Source organism: Leptopilina heterotoma, unplaced genomic scaffold (assembly GCF_015476425.1).
Source record: "Leptopilina heterotoma isolate Lh14 unplaced genomic scaffold, ASM1547642v1 Lhet_90, whole genome shotgun sequence".
NCBI lineage: Eukaryota > Metazoa > Arthropoda > Insecta > Hymenoptera > Figitidae > Leptopilina > Leptopilina heterotoma.
In genome coordinates this window covers 1,650,558-1,672,049 of record NW_025111194.1, presented here as the reverse complement: position 1 = coordinate 1,672,049, position 21,492 = coordinate 1,650,558, and the positions used below count along the sequence as shown (strand labels likewise).

At 22.5% G+C, this 21,492-nt stretch overlaps 1 protein-coding gene across 3 annotated transcripts; it reads right to left on the bottom strand.

Annotated features, from left to right (window-relative positions):
- Nucleotides 1–76: 76 nt before the first annotated feature.
- Nucleotides 77–21,167, bottom strand: LOC122511763 (tyrosine-protein phosphatase 10D). 3 transcript variants are annotated; one of them, XM_043627229.1, is made up of 26 exons: nt 20,675–21,167; nt 20,380–20,535; nt 14,768–15,105; nt 14,289–14,573; nt 13,411–13,692; nt 12,963–13,238; nt 12,238–12,519; nt 10,346–10,636; nt 9,731–10,066; nt 9,123–9,434; nt 8,494–8,829; nt 8,019–8,306; nt 7,509–7,712; nt 7,072–7,177; nt 4,394–4,620; nt 3,997–4,073; nt 3,161–3,295; nt 2,771–2,893; nt 2,539–2,687; nt 2,159–2,294; nt 1,986–2,052; nt 1,537–1,626; nt 1,321–1,428; nt 1,082–1,141; nt 706–921; nt 77–588 (listed from the first exon to the last, which is right to left on the bottom strand). In XM_043627229.1, the coding sequence occupies exons 3-26, from the start codon at nt 15,078–15,080 to the stop codon at nt 560–562; spliced, it is 4,728 nt and encodes a 1,575-aa protein (XP_043483164.1). In that variant the 5' UTR covers nt 15,081–15,105; nt 20,380–20,535; nt 20,675–21,167; the 3' UTR covers nt 77–559. The 3 variants fall into 3 exon arrangements, with proteins under 3 accessions (XP_043483164.1, XP_043483165.1, XP_043483163.1); XM_043627230.1 differs by lacking the exon at nt 20,675–21,167 and having other exon boundaries at nt 20,380–20,637; XM_043627228.1 differs by lacking the exons at nt 20,380–20,535; nt 20,675–21,167 and adding an exon at nt 18,143–18,504 and having other exon boundaries at nt 78–588.
- Between the last annotated feature and the right edge of the window lie 325 nt (nt 21,168–21,492).

Here is a 21,492-nt window from a genome sequence, read left to right as displayed (position 1 = left end):
ATTTTTTTATAATACTCAGTAAACATACTATGAATTAGAATAAAATATGCAATTCTACATTATAAAAATAATTCAATTAAAGAAGAATGTAATCGTTTTGGCAAAAGAAATCGAGAGATTTGTCATGATTTTTATAAAATGAATTAATTTTTATAAAATTTATTCTATATATACAAATACTTCTTTTTGATGTGTTACTTGTCAAAAAAATACGATTCTTTTTCTTTTTGTACAAAAATTTTCTACACGAAGATTATTTACAATTTTTATTATTAATTAATTAATATTAAACAGCCTTTTTTTCCCGTAATTGTGTCACAATCACAATTTGTTTCTTTTGATCTATCTTGGAATTTTTCCCGAAAAAGAAAGAAAAGAAAGAGGAAAATATTGCTTTGGCTAATTTTTTTTTCTTCCCCTTTTTTTGAGAATAAGAGAGACAGTCGTGCGATGATTATTAACATAATAATCACATATTTATTATGCTGATAACGAGTTCAGCTCGAGACCTTATCACAATAATATCCTTTTTCTAAATTGGTGTAAATTTTCACTTTTATCAGAGAGATGTGTCTTTTTCCAAATTTTCTGAAAAAAAAATTATCACATTCATTAATAATAGAATTATTTATCGTTAATTTATGAAGTAAATATTATTTATAATTAATATAATATTAATATTTGATTATAAATTAATTAAATTACCTTCTTCTTTGGTTTCGGAATAATTTGTCCTGCACATAAAAACGTCATTAACATCGAGCAATTGATCCGATTTTGATCGAAATAGGGGACGAACGTTTTCGTAAATTGATTTCCGCGATCCTTGAGTATCGCTTGCAGTTAAACTTGCATTGCTCGAGCCGAACGAGGAATTTTTTATCGATTCATAAGTCACATAGCCCTGGCTGCATGTTTTAACTGAAAATTTAAGTAAATACATTTTTAATTCAATTTATTATTATTATATGCAAATTACAAAAATTTTTACTTTGAAATATAAATTTTTGAATAATTTCATAATCAAGAATTTAATTATTTTCATAAATAGTAAAATTTTCCGCAGAAAAAAATAACTCACCCACTCGAGTGTCTAGAATTTTTGGATCTAAAGCAGTCAACGATTTACTGCACCTGAGACCTGAAAATATTTTTGAATCTTTAATAATAATAAATAATTTTTTATATTTAATAATAATTTTAATTTTACAAAAAGTTAATTTTAATTTCGAAACTAAAAAATAATTTATTTCAATTTTTTAATTGATGAGTCGAATGAGAAAAGAAGTAAATAAATATTAGTCAGTAATTATTAATTACCTTCAATAAAAGTACCATTTCTTGTTGGAGTTTCGAGAGTTGAAGATGGAGATGATTGATACATTGGCTCCATTGAATCAGCCGAAAGTGAGATGCTGCCTTTCCTCCCTGAGAAAAAAAAATAACAAAATTTCTCTCTTAAATTTTGCCAATAATTAACGAATTTTTCCCGTCATTTTTTTCTTAGAGAGGAAATTAAATAAAACAAAAACTTACAATCTAAACTGCTGACTAATCCTAGACTCGAATTTGCCGAATCTTTCTTTTTCTTGCTATTCTTGTGTAGATCCATTGGCGGTGGTTTATCTAAAAAAAGAAAATGAATTAATTTCAATAAATTCGACTATTAATTAATAGTTATGAATTTGATTGTAACTGAGAAATTAATTGAATAATTTGTAAATTTATCTCTTTAAATAAATAAATTAGTTGAAGAATTTAGAAATTAGTTTAAAAATCTATAAATTAGTTGAAAGACCTAGAAATTAGTTTAAAAATCTCAAAATTAGATGCAAAACTAATAAATAAATTGAATAATCTATAAGTTAGTTGAAAAATTTAGAATTTGAAATTTAGAAATTGAAAAATTTGATTGAAATGTTTAAATTAATAAAAAAAAAAATTATCACTCAATTAAATTAGTCATTGGAGGAAAATTTACTTACAATTCTTAAGAATATACGGATTTTTAAGTACTTGTCGCACGCAATTGTAAATATAAGCGTATTGACTCTGAAAAATACAAAACGAATTAATTTTTTTATTCACATAACTTTTCTCGTTTATAGAGAATAATAAGGTTTTTTGTTTTCACAAAATTTACAAAAAGTTTTCTCACCTCTCTTTGAACCATATTCAATCTATGTCTTCGCAATCGATAAACAGTTCCGAAAACGTCCAATTTTCTATTTTCTCTCATACTTTGCAATAACATATCAATTGTTATCAATGTTCCCGTCCTTCCAATTCCGGCACTGAAAAAACAAAAACATTTTTCTTTTAAATTAAAATTTACTAAAATAAAATAATTTATATGTTAAACAATCTTAAAGAATAATTTACCTATCAAAAATAACAATTTATTTAAAAATTAAACAAAAAATAAAATTCGTATTAAGGATATAATCAATGAGATATAAATATATTGTGAGAATTGATTAGAGCAATTTTTAATTATCACTGCTGGTAAATTAATGATAATAATTAGACGTAAATTACCTGCAGTGAATTACAACGAGTCCCTTGTTGGCCGTAATGTGCCGACGCATTATTTGACAAAAATTAATCATTGGATCAAAGTCCTCAGGTACATCGTGATCTGGCCAATCTTTAAAATGCAGATGCATTATATTTCTCTTTTTTTCGTCCTGCAATTAATTTATTTCTCTAATTAATGTATTTACTAAAATTAAATTATTAAAATAATTCTCTTGAAATGAAATAAACTTACCTTTTGCAAAACCAGAGTTCTTTGGGTGCAAGTGCGATAATCTAATTCGCTTGTGCAACGAATTGACATTTTTTCATACGTAAACGTTTCTCTAATTGTAGGAAAATATTGATGGCATTTTTCCTGTAAAAAATAAGATTTTTAAACAATTAAATATTTACATTATTAATATTAATCATTAATATAATTTAATTCTATTACAATTATAATTATATTTATTATAATTAGGTATATTGTAATTATTACATTAGATTAATTAGAAATTTTTTGGCGATGAAGTATTTTTTTTTATCAGATATTATATATAGAAAAGTATTTTATCAATCATCTGCAAAAAAATGATAATTTAATATGACTTTCTTTTTTTTTCTTGGAATTAAAATTACTCACTTTTCCTTTCTCAAAAAGTTGAGTCAACATTATGATTATCTTCACATCATATTGATCAATCATTCGCCAAAAATCGTATGTCGTCTCTTCCTTTGGGCCTTGACACGCAATATATTCATCCTCACCGGAATATCCCTTGAAAAATTTAGAATTTATTTATTTATAATAAATAATTAAAATAATAATAATAATAAATTTAAAAAATTCTTTGGATTCAATCAATAATTTTAATGTAATTTAATAGGAAAATTATTAATTGCAATTAATAATAAACACGATTATTTTATAAACTTAAAAGAAATTCTTCATAAAATTCAATAAAATTCTTCGCAAAAATTCAATTACTTTCATAAATAATTAAATTCTTTATTCAATTACTTTTAAAAAGTTTAAAAAAAATTCTTCACAAGAATTCAATTATTTTCAAAAATAATGAAATTCTTAGCAATAATTCAATTATTTTCATAAATAATAAAATTTTTCACAAAAATTCAATTATTTCCAAAAATAATGCAATTCTTATCAAGAATTCAATTATTTTAAAGAATTTTAACAAAATTCTTCACAAAAATTCAATTATATTTAAAATTTTCCGCAGAGATTCAATTATTTAAAGTAATTTTGATAAAATCCTTGAAATTAATTCAATTATTTTTAATTTTTTTTTGTTAAATAAAATTTGCAAGAATTCAATTATTTTCGATACATTAATTTTAAAATTGAAAACATTTAGAAAGAAAAATTATTAAAAAAGCTAAGAAACTAAATTTTTAAAATAATAATTTATGCTTTATTTTTAAATAAAAAAAATTGTTCGCAATGTTTTTTTTACTTACAGTAATGAATGAAGCGTTAATGTAGTCAGTGTTTGGATCATTATCGATCACGTCTAATTTCACTCGGGAAAAATCATCTGCGAATGAAAACAATCATTTTAATTCTTGTAATTCGATTTCCAATGAACTTGAATTATAAAACATAAAAACAAAATAAGTGAAACTAAAAAAATATTCTAATAATTTTTATTTTTAAAAATAAGTTTTGAAATAAAAAAAGGAATAAATAAAATAAAATTGTAATAAATAAAGTATAGAAATCAAAGAAATAAAAAATGGAGTAAATAAAATTTATAAATCAAAGAAATACAAAAAATTGTCAAATAAATAAAACACTAATTTTTAAATTAAAAAATTAAAGAAAAAATGGAGTAAATAAAATAAAATGGAAACTTACATGGTAAAATGTCGGAATAACGATTTTTCTTTCGATTTGCCTGAAGACAAGCGGCATTCGTTGGCATTTGAAGGTCCAAACTGAGAGTTTGCAATAACTGGAATTCACAGCTGAGTTTTCCAGGATTGTCAGCAAGTTGCTGACAATGACTGATGAATTTTCGCCTCGTAAATGGCGTTGGAACCGGCGATCCCGGCAAATCCGAATGCAAAAATCGTCGAAGAACACTGAAAATAATATTTTTCAAAATTAGATAATAAAATAAAATTACAAAATGAATAAATAATAAAAAAATAAAATGAATAAAGAAATAAAATAAATAAATAATAAAGAAATAATTAAATTCAATATTTAAATTAAAAATTAAATTTAAACAAAAAAGAATTGAAACTTGAAAAAAATGGCAATTCAAACAGAAAAATTCATTTCCGATGAGAATTAAAAGAATTTTTTTTATTTTATACACTGACAAAAAAATACGATTTTTTAGTTTGGAAAAATAATTCAAAATTTGCAAGGAAGAAAATACAAAAACTGAAAAAATAAATTCTAAGAAAGTAATAAAACTAAAGCGTAGAAAAATGGAGAAAACCGCAAAAAAATATAAAAGCGGAGAAAATTAAACGAAAATACATCAAAGGAGAGAAACGAAAAATTAAAAAATTTACCACAACCAAAACGAAGTGATAAAACGCAAAAAGAAATAAAAGACGGAAAAAAAATTTTTAAATTGTAGAAAAAATTGAGAGAACAAAAAATGAAAAGTTTATTGTAACCGAAATAATAATTCGAATTTATCGAAAAGAAAACGAAAGAATAGAAATAAACAAGAACAAATATAAATAACAAAACAAGAATAGAATCAAAATGTGAATGAAATCCAAATTTACACACTTCGTAAAAAAATTAGCGAATGACATTTGATTCCGGAAATGAGGAGAATTCATTTCTCATCAAAAAAAAAACTTTTTTCACTCAAACAAAAAAAAAATATATTTCTTTTTTGCACTAAAAAAATATTTCCCCTTTTTCACTTTTTTCCACAAAAAGATTAAAAAAAAAACGAAATATTTAATATATTAAAAAACAAAATAGCGTCATTTTGTCAAAAACTCGCCACTAGATATAAAACAAAATTTATTCTCAATTCACCTTCTTCCCGTGTGTTTAAAAATATCCATGCTTAAAAATAACGTCTCTTTATAAATTTTGAAACTTGAACGATTTCCGCGGCGGAGAGTGCGATTGCGAAATTGTGGTGTGCGTGTGTTATAAAATAAGAGAGGCGAGCACAGGGGAGAAAAGAGAAAAAGAGAGCAAATAAAAAAGAGCCCATGCGAAACCAACAGTTTGTCGTCAACTAAACGCATACATTAAATGCGTATGACACTTAATGCATTATATGATGGCCTTGTCTTACAAGTCTATAGTATTCTTCTCTCTGAGTCACCAGGACAAATATTGATTATTTCCTATAAGTGTATATAGAAGGCACACTTACACCTGATTTTATACTGAGAGATCTTTACCTGAGATTCGTCATGAAATCTCGCTCTCGTATCTTCATTCAGTGCACGGAGCATTTTTATGTCAAGCAGAAAAAAAAATTTACTTTTGAAAATAGAATTTTTTCTTTTATTCTTTTCCCAGCTTTTCTCGACTATTGAATATTAATTATTGAATTGTTGAATATTAATTACTAAAACTATTGAATATTAATTATTAAATAAATGAATATTAATTATTAAACAACTGAATAATGATTATTAAACAATTGAATATTAATTATTAAACTGTTTAATAATTACTAAGCAATTGAATATCTATATTAACAATAATTAATAATCCGAAATAATTGAATTTTTATACAGAAATTTATCCAAATTTTTCAAAATAATTAAATTCCTTGCGAGTTTTATAAAAATTTTGGAAAATAATTGAATTTCTGCGAAAAGAATTTTTATTCCAATTTTTTTTTAAATAATTGAATTCTTTAGAGAATTTTTATTGCAATTTTTTTTAAATAATTAAATTCCTTCGAGAAATGTTATTAACTATGAAAGTAATTCAATTCTTAAATAAAATTTTATTTAAATTTTTGAAAATACTTAATTGAATTTCTGTGAAGAATGTCATTTAACATTTTTTTAAATAATTCAAATCTTTAGAGAATTTTTGTTGGAATTTTTTTTTTTTAATAAAGAATTTAATCATAATTGTTCAAAACAAATTAAAAAAAAAAAATTTCAAAGTAATTGATTAAATTTTTTCTTGTAAAAAATTTTATTGACATTTTTCAAAATGCTAAAATTCTTGCTAAGAATTTCATTATTTTTAAAAATAATTAAATTTTTGTGAATAATTTTACTATTTTATAAAATAATTGAATTTTTGTTAAGAATTTTATTAAAATTTTCAAAAATAATTGATTTTTTTTGTGGAATTTAATTGAAATTGAAAACTTTTCAGTTCTCATAAATGTTCTTTATTTGTAAAATGAATTAAAAATTTTATTTTATAGTCAAACAAAGAAAAATCGAAATAATTAGGGAAAGGAAAGAAAAAAAATGTTTTTTCAATTGCAGCAAAAATGAAGATAGAGAGAAAAAATATTATATAAAAAAGTTGAAAATAATTCTTTTTTTTTTTGAAAATTTTTGATTATAATATATACTTACGCGTGTGGAGAACATTTTCTAACTAACAACATCATTGTCGTTAAAATTCCAAGTACCATGATTCCAATCACAATTCCTATTATTATCGGGATATTTATTTCAGCATCTGTAATTTTAAAAAAATATTAACTCAACTACAAAGAAGGAAAAATGGATTTTTTTCCACAATTTATTATTTTTATTTATTGTTATTATTAGTTATTGTTAGTAAATTAGTAATTATTTTTCATTATTATTTTAACTAATTCGTTATTCTTATTATTATTATTAATATAATTTTTTATTTTTTTATTATTGTTTTTTATTATTTTTTGTTATTACTTTTGTTGTTGTTATTATTATTATCAATAAAGAAATAAAAAGGAGAATTGATTGTGTTAAAAATTTTGCAAAAAAATTACTAATAATAATATCTTAATTATAAAATCGAAACTCACTGGTTTTGACAATAAAAACGTCAGAATCAGAATAGCCGCCTTCAGTGAATGCTCTCATTCGAACGTCATAAAAAGTTCCTGGCTTCAGGGGACCATTGCAATAAAGTCTTCGGTTCGTGTTAATTGAAAGTTCTTGACAATCCGTGTCCTGTCCCAAAACAAATTTCACAGCCTTTATGTGGCCATAATCAACCACATAATTCGCTAAGAACAGAAAAAAGTCAATGTTTTATATTGAAATAAAAATTATTTAATTCAAGTAAATATTTATTTAAGATAATAAACTATTTTTCTCGAATAATCGACTATTTGAATCAAATCAAATTTTTTTTCCGTGCATTTATCGTGTGTAATAAATAAATAAATAAATAAATTCTTCCCTAATAGAAAAAAATTGACTGAAAGAACGAAAATTAAAAAATTAATAAAAAAATAAATAATAAAAATAAAAAAAAGTAAAATAAATACAAATAAATTTGAACAAATAAATTAAAAAAAGAAACGACTTACGAAACGGATTCCACTCTGGACTCGTGGCCTGATATGGAATCGAGAAGTCCTTGAGCATCGACTCCTGCCAACATGATGAATTCGGCCATTCATTACCCTTCAATTCATATCTTGTTCTTGTCCCTTTATTATTTCCCCTCGTTGACACCATCACCGCATAATATTTAATATCGCCATTAGTCATTGGAAACAGTGGCAGTAAAACTGTAGCCGAAGTTGTTGTTTTTATTGCTTTTTGAGGGTCGATCGTCAACATTTTCACGTATTCAACATCCGGTTGAACTGGAACTGAAGAAAAGAAAATAAAAAAAAAAAATGCTTTTTTCAAATTTCTTACGAAAAATTCAATATTACATTTAATTAAATATTAAAGAACTAAATTTCAGAATTACAGAAATTTAATAAATATAAATGGAAATTAATTAAATTTTGAGAAATGTAAATGAATTGTGTAAAATTAAAAAAAAATACTAACTTCCAGCGGGATAATTAGTGTAATAAGTAGTTCCAGCTCCCAATTCAGTGACATTTTTCACTTTTGTCGTCAATATAAAAGTATAATAATAAGATGGTCTCAATTCCTCGAGATCGACCATAAAAATATCGTCCTTGTGGACATCCTTGCCGCTTTCGAGTATTTTCGTGAAATTGTGCACCGTTTCATTTCTCACGCCGTGCACAGAAATATTAAAAAATTCAATTACTCCATTCAATTCGCAAGGAAGGCCCCATTGTAAAATTGTACTCAATACATTCGCATCATTTTTACTCCCCTCGTGCTTGTAGGTGAAATTCGTCACTTTCGATGGAACTAAAATGCAAAATGCAAAATGTAAAATTATTTTTTATTTATATAAATTCAAAAACATGAAAAATCAAATAATTATTAAGAAGACGATTTAGATAAACGATCACTCCAAGTCAATGTAATTATAAACAGTGAAAAATAATTAATTCAAATTAATTAAATAAATATTTAAAATATTTAAATTTATTTATTTAATTCAAATTTATTTTGTTCGAATGTATTTTTGAATTTTGAAATAAGAAATTTTTGCAGATACATTTTTTTAATTTAATAAAAGGGCGAAAATTTTCTCTCACCTCCAGCGTCACTCATGAACGAAATTGATTCACTGTAATTTCCATAACCAGCTCTTGTTTTCGCTCGTATTCTCACTTCGTATTGCGAATAGGGCGATCCTTTTTGATGGGTATAATTCAATAATGCACTGTCCAATATTGTTGAATTGTGTTTTAAAGTATTGCATTTATCGGGAACGGGAAACGCCGGTTCCCATGTAAAATCAATTTCGTAATTTTGTATCGTACCCGGAATAATATCTGGTTTTATCCACTCGAAAGAATATTCCAAATCGCTCACATCTGTTAAATTCATTTGCGGTGCAGATGGAACTAGAAAAAGAAAACAAAATCGTTTAAATAAAATTAAAATAACTCAATAAAATAAAATTTTAAAAATGAACAAACCAGCAAATTTTTGAATAATTTCATTAATCAAAATTAAAAAAATTCACTTATTAAGTACATAATTAATTATTATTGTTTGTTATTATATCAAAAATTTTAATAGAATTCAATTATTTTTAAAAATTTTAATAAAATTCTTCACAACAATTCAATTATTTTAATAAATAATAAAATTCTTTGCAAAAATTAAATTATTTTATTAAATTAGATTGAAATTTTACCATCTTCCTCGGTCATGACGTTGACGGGTAAACTGCTATTACTTTCCCCCGCGACATTAATTGTTGTCGCTTTACAATCATAATTTGTGAATGGACTCAAATTTTCGACTTTAATATTAACCAATTTTCGCTTAAGTTGATCGATTTCTATTACTGATGAATTGGCCGTTCCATTTTTTGGCTCATAGCCAATTCCTTTAAATTCATTCACAGTGTAATGACAATGGACAATAACCGCTTCCACTGTGCAATTATTTTCACTTTCAATTTTCCAATAAAGTGTTGCCGAATCTTTCGTGTAGGTCGGAGCTTTTACTCTTCTCGGCGGCTGAGCAACTTTAATTAAATATTTAAATTAATGCATTTCAAAAATTCACTTTTATTATTGAAAATTGAAAATTTTTATTTCGAATAAATTAAATATTGAATTAAATTAATTAAACATTTAATTAAAATAGCTAAATATTGAATATTCAATTAATTCAATTAATTAATTAAATACTGAATAAATAGAAAAGAAATAAAATAAATTCAAGTAATTAAAAATAAACAGTTTTTTTTTAGGATTGAATTTAAAAGAATAAAATTTAGAGAGAAAAAGAAATAAAAAATTACCGCTCATTAATGTTGGTGTTGTATTTTGAATAAATTCGGAGACACTCTTTACATTTTCAATGTCGACTGCACTAATTTCCAAACTGTACGATGTGCAGGGAAATAAACCGTCAATTTGTATTTCAGTTTTGGTTGTATTATTTATTTGATAAATTTCCTCCGAAATGTTTGTTTTTAATGTTATGAGATATTCTTTCACGCAACTTGCGCCAATTTCCGGTGGTGACCAAACAATTTTCAATGCTTTCTCCACTATTGGAGTGTGAGAAATATTCACAGGTTTACTTGGTTCTGAAAAAGGGCAATAAGAAAACAAAAGTTAATTACAAATTTCATAAATCAATTTCAAACATCAACTTCAATTTTTTTTAAATTTTAGATTCAAAATTGAAAAATTTAACATATTATGTTAACTAATTAATTAATTAATTCTAATTTTCTATTTTCAAAAAAATCAATTATTTTAAAAAAGTTTTAATAAAATTCTTCGCAAGAATTTAATTTTTTTCAAAAATTCAATTATTGTTAAGAATTTTAATAAAATTCGTCACAAAAATTCAAAAATTTTCAAGTATTTTAACTAAATTCTTCACCAAAATTTAATTATTTTTATAAATACTATTTTTTTTAAGAATATGGTTATTTTTAAAAAGTTTAAATAAAATTCAATTATTTTTAATAATAAGAATTCAATTATTTTTAATAATTTTAATAAAATTCTTAACAACAATTCAATTATTTTAATAATAATTTTAATAAAATTCTTAACAACAATTCAATTATTTTAATAAATAATGAAATTTTATTCTTCAAAAGAATTCAAATATTTTCATAAATAATTAAATTCTTAGCAAAAGTGCAATTATTCTCAAGCATTTTAACAAAATTTTTCACAAAGATGCAATTATTTTAATAAACAATAAAATTCTTAGCAAAAATTCAATTATTTTCAAGCATTTTAACAAAATTCTTCAAAAAAATTCAATTGTTTTTATAAATAACATTTTTTGTGAGAATTCAATTATTTTTAAAAGTTTGAATAAAATTCTTCTCAAGAATTCAATTATTTTTAAGTATTTTTACAAAATTCTTCACAAAATTTTAATTATTTTTGTAAATAATAACAAATTTTGAAAGAAATTAATAGTTTTCATAAATACATATTAAAATTTTCCGCAGAAATTCAATTATTTTTAAATAGTTTTAATAACATTCTTTGCAAGAATTCAATTATTTTCAAGAATTTTAATAAAATTCGTCACAAAAATTCAATTATTTTTATAAATAATAAAATTCTCTTAAAAAATTCAATTATTTTCATAAATAATTAAATTCTCAGCAAAAGTTAAATTATTTTTTAATATTTTAGCAAAATTCTTGACAAAAATTCAATTATTTTTATAAATAACATCATTCTTTGAAGGAATTTGATAATATTTAAAAATTGTAATATAATTCTTTTGAGAAATTAAATTAATTGCAAAAATTGTAATAAAATTTTCTTGAAACAAATAAATTATTCTAATAAATAATAAAATTATTTAAAGTAATTCAATTATTTTTAAATACAATTTTAATTAAATTCCTTGAATGAATTTAAATTTTAATAAAATTCTTCTTAGAATTTTAATTTCAAAAATTTATTTTTTCAATTGTCAAAAAATTTTCAAAATGATTTAATTTTAAAAGTTAAAAAATTTAGAAAGAGAAATTATCAAAACAAATTAAGAAAGAAAAAAATCAAACAAAAACAAGTAATTTCATACTGTGAACAGATTACCGGAATACAGCGATTATTAATATAGATTTTCATGACAAAATAAAATTTTCCTTGAAAAATTTATTCTTTTAATAAATAAATAAATTTAATTAAAAATTTTCTTTTCACTTACTGACTAATTGTGTAATTACTGTGGCATTTGTGCCGTTTGACGATTCAGAATATCCGAGGGCTTTCACGACAATTGTGTGCTTAACACATGGAAGGAGATTGGTTGCATTGAAATAATTTTTTTTCGTTGTCTCATTGTAAACAATTTCCTCATTAACAATTGAGGAATTAAATACAGTAACTAAATATCCAATCACACATTCATTATTTCCAAGCGGAGTCCATGAAATATCGATGGAATTTATCTTAACAATGGTCATTAAATCCTTTACCTTATTGAGTCCTGTGGATTAAAAAAATAACAATTTTCATTAAAATTACATTTTTTTTATACCTATCAAGATTATTTCACAAAAACATTTTTTTCTTAAAACAATTAAACTTAAAACAAAACTAAATTCACATTAGTAGCTTTCGGAAAAAATTAACATTCTTAAAAATTAAAAACCTATTAAACTAATTTCATCCAATTCTCAAGTTTTCTTAATTCTTTTTTAATTATCAGCAATCAACAATTATTCAAATATTTAACAAAATATCTTCTTAAATTAAATTTTTTTTTAATTTAACATATCGATTAATTTAAAAACTAAAATAAGGAAATAAAATTTTTATTTCGCATTTTTGGTAAAGGAAAAACTTCGAAATTGAAAAAATGTTTACTTTTGAATATTTTTTGTTGTCTAATATTTATATTGAGAGGAAATGAAAAATTTTTAAACTTACTCGATGATTTAGTTTGTGCGGTGACATTTTGTCCCGGTGATGATGAACCATTATGACCTTCTGATTTAACAGTAAAATTATATTTCGTACAAGGCATAAGATCTTTGGCCTCAAAAAAATTATTTCCCGTTGTTTTCTTTGAAATTAATTTATTTTCACTGTCAAAAGTTTCTACTAAAAATTGTGCAACACATTTACTATTTTTTGGCAAATCCCACCAAAGTTTTGCCGAAGTTTCACTCGTTTCCACATGTAAATTTGTCACCTCGCCTGGAACTGTGGAGAGAAAAAAAAATGAGAAAAAAGTAAAAACAGTAATAAAAAAATAATTAAAAAACAGAGAAAGAGAAAAATAAAGAAATTAAAAACTAATGAAAAGAAAGAGAAACAGAAAAATAAAGAAAATAAAAAATAATTAAAAGAAAGAGTAATAAGGAAAATAACTTACCAACTGATTTCGTAGATTGTTCAATGCGATTTTTATCCGACGAACCAACATCTTCTAAACCACGAGCAGCGACACTTATTAGATATTTTGTACACGGTTCAAGATTTGAAGCTTTATAAAATCTTTCCTTATTTCGTATTCCAATTTTTTCAGATCCTTCATCATCGACTACTTTCACATCATAATTATCCACACATTGACTATTTTTTAATGGCAATTTCCATGAAATATTCAAAGACGTTTCATCGGCTTCCACACTTAATTCCTCCACTCTTCCAGGAACTAAAATAAAAGCACAAGAATAAAAATAATTTAAAAAAATCAAAAAGAAATAATTAAAATCTTTAATAATATATTACATTAATTAATAATAATATAAATATTTTTAATATTTCCCCTTGTGGAAAATTTTGCAATTTTTGTTTTTTTTTATCTTAAGTCAGATATTCAATATCATTAATAATTGTTTTTCTGATACTAATATTGGGAATAACTGAATATTTATCAGATATTAAAATTATCAGAGAGAGAGAAAGAGAAAAACAATTTTCTTCCCAGAAATTTTTTCTTTTCTTTATTTATTTACTTCTTGATTATTTAAAGTGCAATTAATTAAAGTGAATTGTATTGTGATAAAAATAATCAAAATCTATTGTGTTGTATATTAATTTAATTATAAAATTATTATTAGTATTTTATAATTATTAAATACAAAAAAAATTAAATTATTGAATTATTAGGATTTAATAATTAATTATTAAATTACTATTTAATTAAATTAGGTAATTAAATTTAATTACTAAATATTTGATTATTTAATAATTTTTTTTAAATGACTAATTTAATATAGTGATTAAAAAATAATTTCTACTATTTACCAGAAGCTTTTGTGGAATGTTCTAAAGTTTTTGAATCGTGTGGCTTCTCATCATTTGGATCGTGAATTTCCTTGGTAATTTTAATTGAATATATTGAACATGATTCTAATTCGGTGATATTGTAAATTGTAAGATTTGATATTACAAATTTAGAATCTTTCAAAATTCCACTATCAATTGGCTTTATTGACCATTCAATTTTGTAAGAAGGAACAAATGTTTCGCTCACTCGCCACGAAATTGTTATTGAATTTGACGTTGTATCAATCACTTTCAAATTGTCCACTGGAACAGTAAAAATAAAAAAGAATTTCAAAATTTTTCATTAATTTCAATTTTACTAAATTTTAATTATTTATTCATTTATTTTTAACAAATTAAGTTGAGAAAGCAATTAAAAAATAATTTCCCAAAATTAGAATTTTAAACGAAATTGAAATAAAATAAAATTTTTTTTGTTTAGAAAAAAAAATACAAACCATCTGGTGAAAGTGGAGCTTGTGGTTGGTTATGAGATTTAATTTCATCGTTCTCCAATTCATTCGGTTTCAATTTCCCTTCTTCTTCTTCCAATTCATCGGAAATAATATTTTCATCTAAAGCAAGTTGGGTTGTTTCCTCTTGTTTCAAAATTTCTAAACGATAAGCTAACGATTTATTATTATTATTATCATCATAATTTGTCGAATCCAATAAATTATTCTCAAATTTCGCTCCATTGACTCCATTTCCAAAGCAAAAAAATATTTGCAAAATACAAAAAACTCCCAGCAATCGTTTTCGTCGAATCATTTTTGTTTTTCGTCCCCGCTAAGTCCTGAAAAATTAAATTCATAAAATTATTTTTCTCATTAAAATATAAAATTCAGTAATTTGCTGAGAAGGAAAAAATTGCCAATTAAAACAAATTGAACGATTTTTAAGCTCCCGAATTAAGAAGTAAGAGATTTTTTTCAAAGATAATTTCTATAAGTTTCCTTTACAATAATTGAAATAATATGGATGATCAGTTATAAAAATGATCAGTTATAGACACAAGATTATTATCTGCTGACAACAAAGATATTTCAGACAAAAAAGAAAAAGAATTTAGAAGAAAAAAAAATTTATTTTACAAAAACTTATTTCTTTATGATAGTAATAAAACAAAAAATTATAACGATAAAACAGAGATAATAAGGCTAATTAAGAATTAACGAGAAAAAAAGAGGAAAAAGAAAAAATAAATTTTTATTTATTTACTTTATTCGCTTTTGTCGAATAATGTAATAATTAGATAAACACAGTATTTAACAAATGGTATTTAGTGTTTAATAATTTAGAAACAACTTTTTTTCTTGTTTAAAAAAAATAATAATTATTTATAAAACAAAAATATTCAGTATTGTATAGTTAAATTTAATTATCACTATTATCGCTTATAATATGAAAACCGATGGTCAATTTTATTACTCCAAATAGCTTTTGATAAATCTTATCAGTCTCCAATGTAAATTGCTTGTGTCAGTGTTAAACAATTTTTCCATTCTACTTCTTTTTTTATATTTTCTTACCGAGTATTTCGTACTTTTATTCGTAACGAAAAAAAAATTATCCGGAAAAATTAATCGAAAAAGCCCTATTTTCAATTCAATTATTTTTACGAATATTAATATTCTTCGAAAAACTTAAATTATTTTTAATTAATTAAATAAATTTAATTAAATTAAATTAATTAATTAATTATTTAAATTCTTCACAAAAATTCAAATATTTTCATAAATAATTAAATTCTTTAGAAGAATTCAATTCAAAATTTCAATTATTTTCAAGTATTTTACAAAATTCTTCACAAAAATTCAATTATTTTTATAAATAATAAAATTCTTCCTAAGAATTTAATTATTTCTGTAAATAATAAATTTTTTCCTAAGAATTTAGTTATTTCCAAAAATAATGAATTTCTTATAAAGAATTCAATTATTTTTAAGAATTTTAATAATATTCTTCGCAAAAATTAAAAAATATAAATTCTTCATAAAAAATTTAATTACTTTATAAACTTAAAAGAAATTCTTCTTAAAATTCAATTACTTTTAAAAAATTTTTCTTTTAAATTTCAATAAAAATCTTGCCTCGAATTAAATTATTTTCAAAAATTTTAATAACATTCTTTATAAGAATTCGATTTTTTTTTATAAATAATAATATTCTTTCAAAAAATACAATTATTTTTAGAAATAATAAAAATTCTTATCAAGAATTCAATTATTTTCAAAAACTTTAATAAAATTCTTCTCAAAAATTCAATTATTTGCAAAAAAAATACAATTTTTTGCAAAAATTCAATTATTTTCAAGTAATTTAACAAAATTCAATTATTTTTATAAATAATAAAATTCTTCTCAGGAATTTAATTATTTTTCAATTGCGTTTAATAATTTTATTAAAATTTTGCAAGATTAATTAATTATTTGCAAGAATTAAATGATTTTCAATAAATTAATTTAAGAATTAAACGAATTTAAAATGAAAATTTTTTGAAAAAACGAGAAAACAAAAAGCAACAATAAAATTATTAAAAAGGACTTTTGGATAAATTCTGATGGAAAATTTTTTTCAATTATTAATAAAAATAACAAAATATTTGGATAAAGAAAATAAATATTATAATTCTAATAATTAAAAAATAAACAATAATTATTATTATTTGTAATAATTACAATTATTAGTCACATTAAAATTTTATTTTACATCAGAATTCAGATTAAAAATAGAAAAAAAGTATAAAATAAATTAAATCACTGAAATCAATTAAATTGATAAACGATATAAAAAAAATTGTGTGAAAAAAATTTTATAATTAAAATCAGTTAAAAATGAAAAAAAATGGAATTAAGAAAGAAGAATTTGTTTAGTAAACAATAAATATTGTCGTTATTGTGATATCGTCGATTATTCTAGTAATTTTCGAAAAAAAAAATTTTTAACACCTTGAAATCTTTGTTTCTGTGATGATTAATCGTCCATTTGAAAATGATATATATACGTGTATATTATGAACGATAGTTTATCAAGTCTAATATCTATCGAGTGTTTTAAGTGATTTGTATCATTATTAATTGATTACAGTAGGAAAACTATTTACCAAAATTGGAGAAAAAAAATTCTTAATTTACCTTTTAATATTACGTTGCAGAATTTTAATCGCAAAATGAAATCGACAACAAAATTTATCAATAATATTTCTTCTTTGACATTTTTTTTTCTTCTGAAGAAATTTAATCAATTTTTTTCAAACCAAAATTTCAGTTTGTGAATATTTTTATTTTTCAGTAGAAATTGAAAATTAATTCTTTTTTTCGAATTGAAATTAAAAAAAATTAAAATTTTATTTTTTCAATGGAATGCTTTTTTTTTATCGAAATGAAAAATTAATTTTGTTTTCTTCAATTGAAATTGGAATATTTTTTAAATTCGAAATATTTTTCTATTTGATAATTATTATTGGTATTTCATTTTTTTTTTGGAAAAATATTTGAAAATAATAATTCTGTGATAAAATAATGAAAGAGAATAAATAATGTGGTAATAAAATAACAAAATAGAATAAATAAATTGAGAATAAAATAATAGAAATAAAAAATGACAAATTTAATAAAAAAAAATTAATTTAAAAAATATTTTGTTAATAAAAAAATAAATTCGAAATAAATACAAAAAATGTAAATAATAGTAAAAAGAAAATCAGGAAAAAAGGTAAAAAATTCAACTCCGAAATTAAGTAATTAATAACAAAAACACAGAAATTATTTTCCAAAAAAAAAGAATAGCAAAAATTATATTAATTACTTCTTGTTAGAAATAAAACTTACGATGGTATTTTAAGAATTATTAATCCATCTAAAGAATTTGTCTTGTAAAACGTATTCCACATATTCCTATTTTCCACACAATTGAAAATTTCTAAGTAATCGTTTTTTTTTATTTACAATTCTGTCACTACATCAACACGTTTTTCTTTTTCTTCATCCAAACGCGAGTTACGGAAAAATTAATCAACAATTTTTTTTGTTAGCTATTTTTTCTTCAAAAGAAATGGGAAAAAAGAATTTGAAACTTAAAGAAGAAAGTAAGAATTTAATGGTTAAAAAAAGTTTTTTTTTTTTTTAAAGAGTCGAAAGTATAAAGAAGTTTTTGATAAGCAGAGTGTCCAACAGTAACTGGAACTTCCTGTCTCGTTATGTCCTCCCTCCTATAGTTCACTGATATCAGCGATAACATTTGTAGAAAAAAAAAGGAAAAAAAGTCCACAGTTGCACTCTTCACAACAGTTTATTAATTATTCTTTGGATTTACTTCACTTATTCATTGAGTGTGATTTTCGAAAATTGACATATTTTTCATTTGGTTTAATTTTCTGCGTTTTGGGAATTATTTTTATTTCTCATTTTTTTTTGTACTTTTCAATTTCGATTCAGATTTATTTGCTTTTCAATTCTAATTCTTTTATATTTCAATTAAATTTTTCTTTAATTTCAATTCTATTTCATTTTAACTTTCATTCAGTTTCATTTTAATTTTAATTCGATTTCATTTCAATTTCAATTTCAATTTCAATTTCAATTTAATTTCAATTCCATTTCAATTTTAATATAATTTCCTTTCAATTTTAATTTAATTTTAAATAAATTTCAAAATTCAATTCAATTTTCAAAATAAGTTTCAATATCGAGACAATTTTTTTTAAATGTGCGAATTTTTTTTTTATTTCTTTATTCTTTTCAATTTCGATTCAACTTTACTTTCTTGGCAATAATTCAATTATTTCCAAACAAAATAAAATTCTTCAGAACAATTCAATTATTTTCTTAAATAACAAAATTCTTCTCAAAAATTCAATTATTTTGTTAAACAATAAAATTCTTATCAAGAATTCAATTATTTTTTAAGAATTTCAATAAAGTTCTTTAGAATAATTGAATTATTTTATTAAACAATAAAATTCTTATCAAGAATTCAATTATTTTTAAGAATTTAAATAAAATTCTTCAGAACAATTTAATTATTTTATTAAATAATAAAATTCTTCGCAAAAATTCAATTATTTACAAAAATAATTAAATTCTTATCAAAGATTCAATTATTTTTAAGAATTTTAATAAAATTTTTCAGAAAAGTTCATTTATTTTATTAAAAAGCCAAATTTGTTTGCAAAAACTTAATAATTTTCATTATTAACATTCCTTGGAAGATTCAATTTTACCTCCTTTTCAATTCTATATTTTTCAATTTAAATTCGATTTCTTTTCAATTTTAGTTTAATTCCATTTCAATTTTCTTTCGATTTCAATTCAATTGCAATTAAATTTCATTTCAATTTTAATGGAATTTAAATATAATTTCATTTAAGCTTTAATTTAATTTTGAAATTCAATTCAATTTTCAAAAAAATACTTTCTTTCTCCGGACAATTTTTCTATTTTTCAAAATTTATTCACTATGCAAATATTTCTTTTCTTAGAACAATTTTTTTAATTGCAAATTTTTTTATTCTTGGCATTGTAAATTAAAAAATAAATTTTTTTAATCACAAAAAAATTCAAATTCAACGAAATTCAATTCTAAAATATTATAAACGAATGAAATGTCCCAAAAAAAAAATCACAGAAAATTGCGAAGAAAATTTGTGAATAAGAAAAAGTAAATAAACAAAATAATAAACTAAATAAATAATAAATACAAAAAATACAAAAACTTAAAGTAAATTAAAAAAAATATTAAATTTATGACCAAGAAATAAAAAAGAAAGAAACTAGCAATAAGAAATGAATACAAAAAGCAAAATTAAATTTGGAAAACTATAATTTAAATTCAAGGAATAAAAAATTGAAATAAAAAAGTAAATTGAAAAGAAAAATTAAAATTATCTTTAAATAAAATATTAAATTAAAATTAAAAAATTAAAAGAAGAAGAAGAAGAAATTGAAAAGAAATAATTCGAAATTTACTTATTTCATTAAAATTATTAATTAAATTAATAATTAAATCAAATGCGACAAATACTTCAATATAAATCGAAGTGCCCAGTCAGAAGAATTTTTTTTTGTACCTGCAATCACACTTGAGAAAAATCGACGCTTGGCGTCCTCCACTTTCTATTTTCCCTCTGGACCATGAAAAAGAAAAATTTTTCCCTCCACTCGTATTTCACTTGTTCTATCCCTTTGAGTCACAATTTTTTTTCTTCTTCAATTTTCACATCCTCCTGCAGAAAGAAAAGAACTATTTTTAAAATTCACAAATTATCGTCAATAATTACCGAAGAAAAAAATTATTTTCACTGAAAAAAATAAAATAAAAAGAGAGGAAGAAAAAATTTTTTTTTTGGAAAAATTAAAGTGTACCGTAGCTTGGACGATCTTGAACTGTGCGGAGGCGCGCAGGGAGAAATACAACACAGCACAAGGCCATGTGTTTTCTTCAAAAGGAAAAGAAGATATCTGTGGGACTACCCCCACAAAGAAGACTCGGAAATAGAATGCTTAACGGTGCGCCATTTGGGACCCTTCGCACACTTGTAGAGACCTCCGAACACTTGTGTACAGACACTCGAATACATGTTAGTTTATAAGGTTCTCTTTCAAATATTTCTCTCTCCCTCTTTTTCTCTCTGGACCCTTTGGGCCTGCGACGGTCCCCAAACTATCGTGAGAGAGAGATGATGATGAGGAGGCGGTGGAGGGGAATCCATAGGGGCTCAAAAACAAGAGATCGTATTCATGGACACCTGCTTGTACGCTTTCATCCCTCCTATTACTTTCAAAAACTATTTATTATTATATTTATATCCTTTTATATTAAGTGCGGCTTTTCTGGTGGGGGAAATAAATATCACCACTCGACGATGTTAATCTGGAAAAAAAGAGGAGAAAAAAAATTACCACTCGGCAATTTTCACCGAAAAAAAGAACAAAAATTAATTAATTTCAAATTTAAATGATAAACAATAAATTAATTGAAAGAAAAGAAAAAAATTCACCCTACGATATCGTCGAGTGAATTTTTTTCTTTTTTTCAGCTTTTAAAAATTAATTCCTATTTTTTTCTTTTCCTCTGGACAAAAAAGGAGAACAAAAATTAATTAATCTCGAATAAACAAAAAATTAATAATTTGTCAAAAAAAATTACCACTCGACAATTTTTTAATAGCAAATTTTTTTTT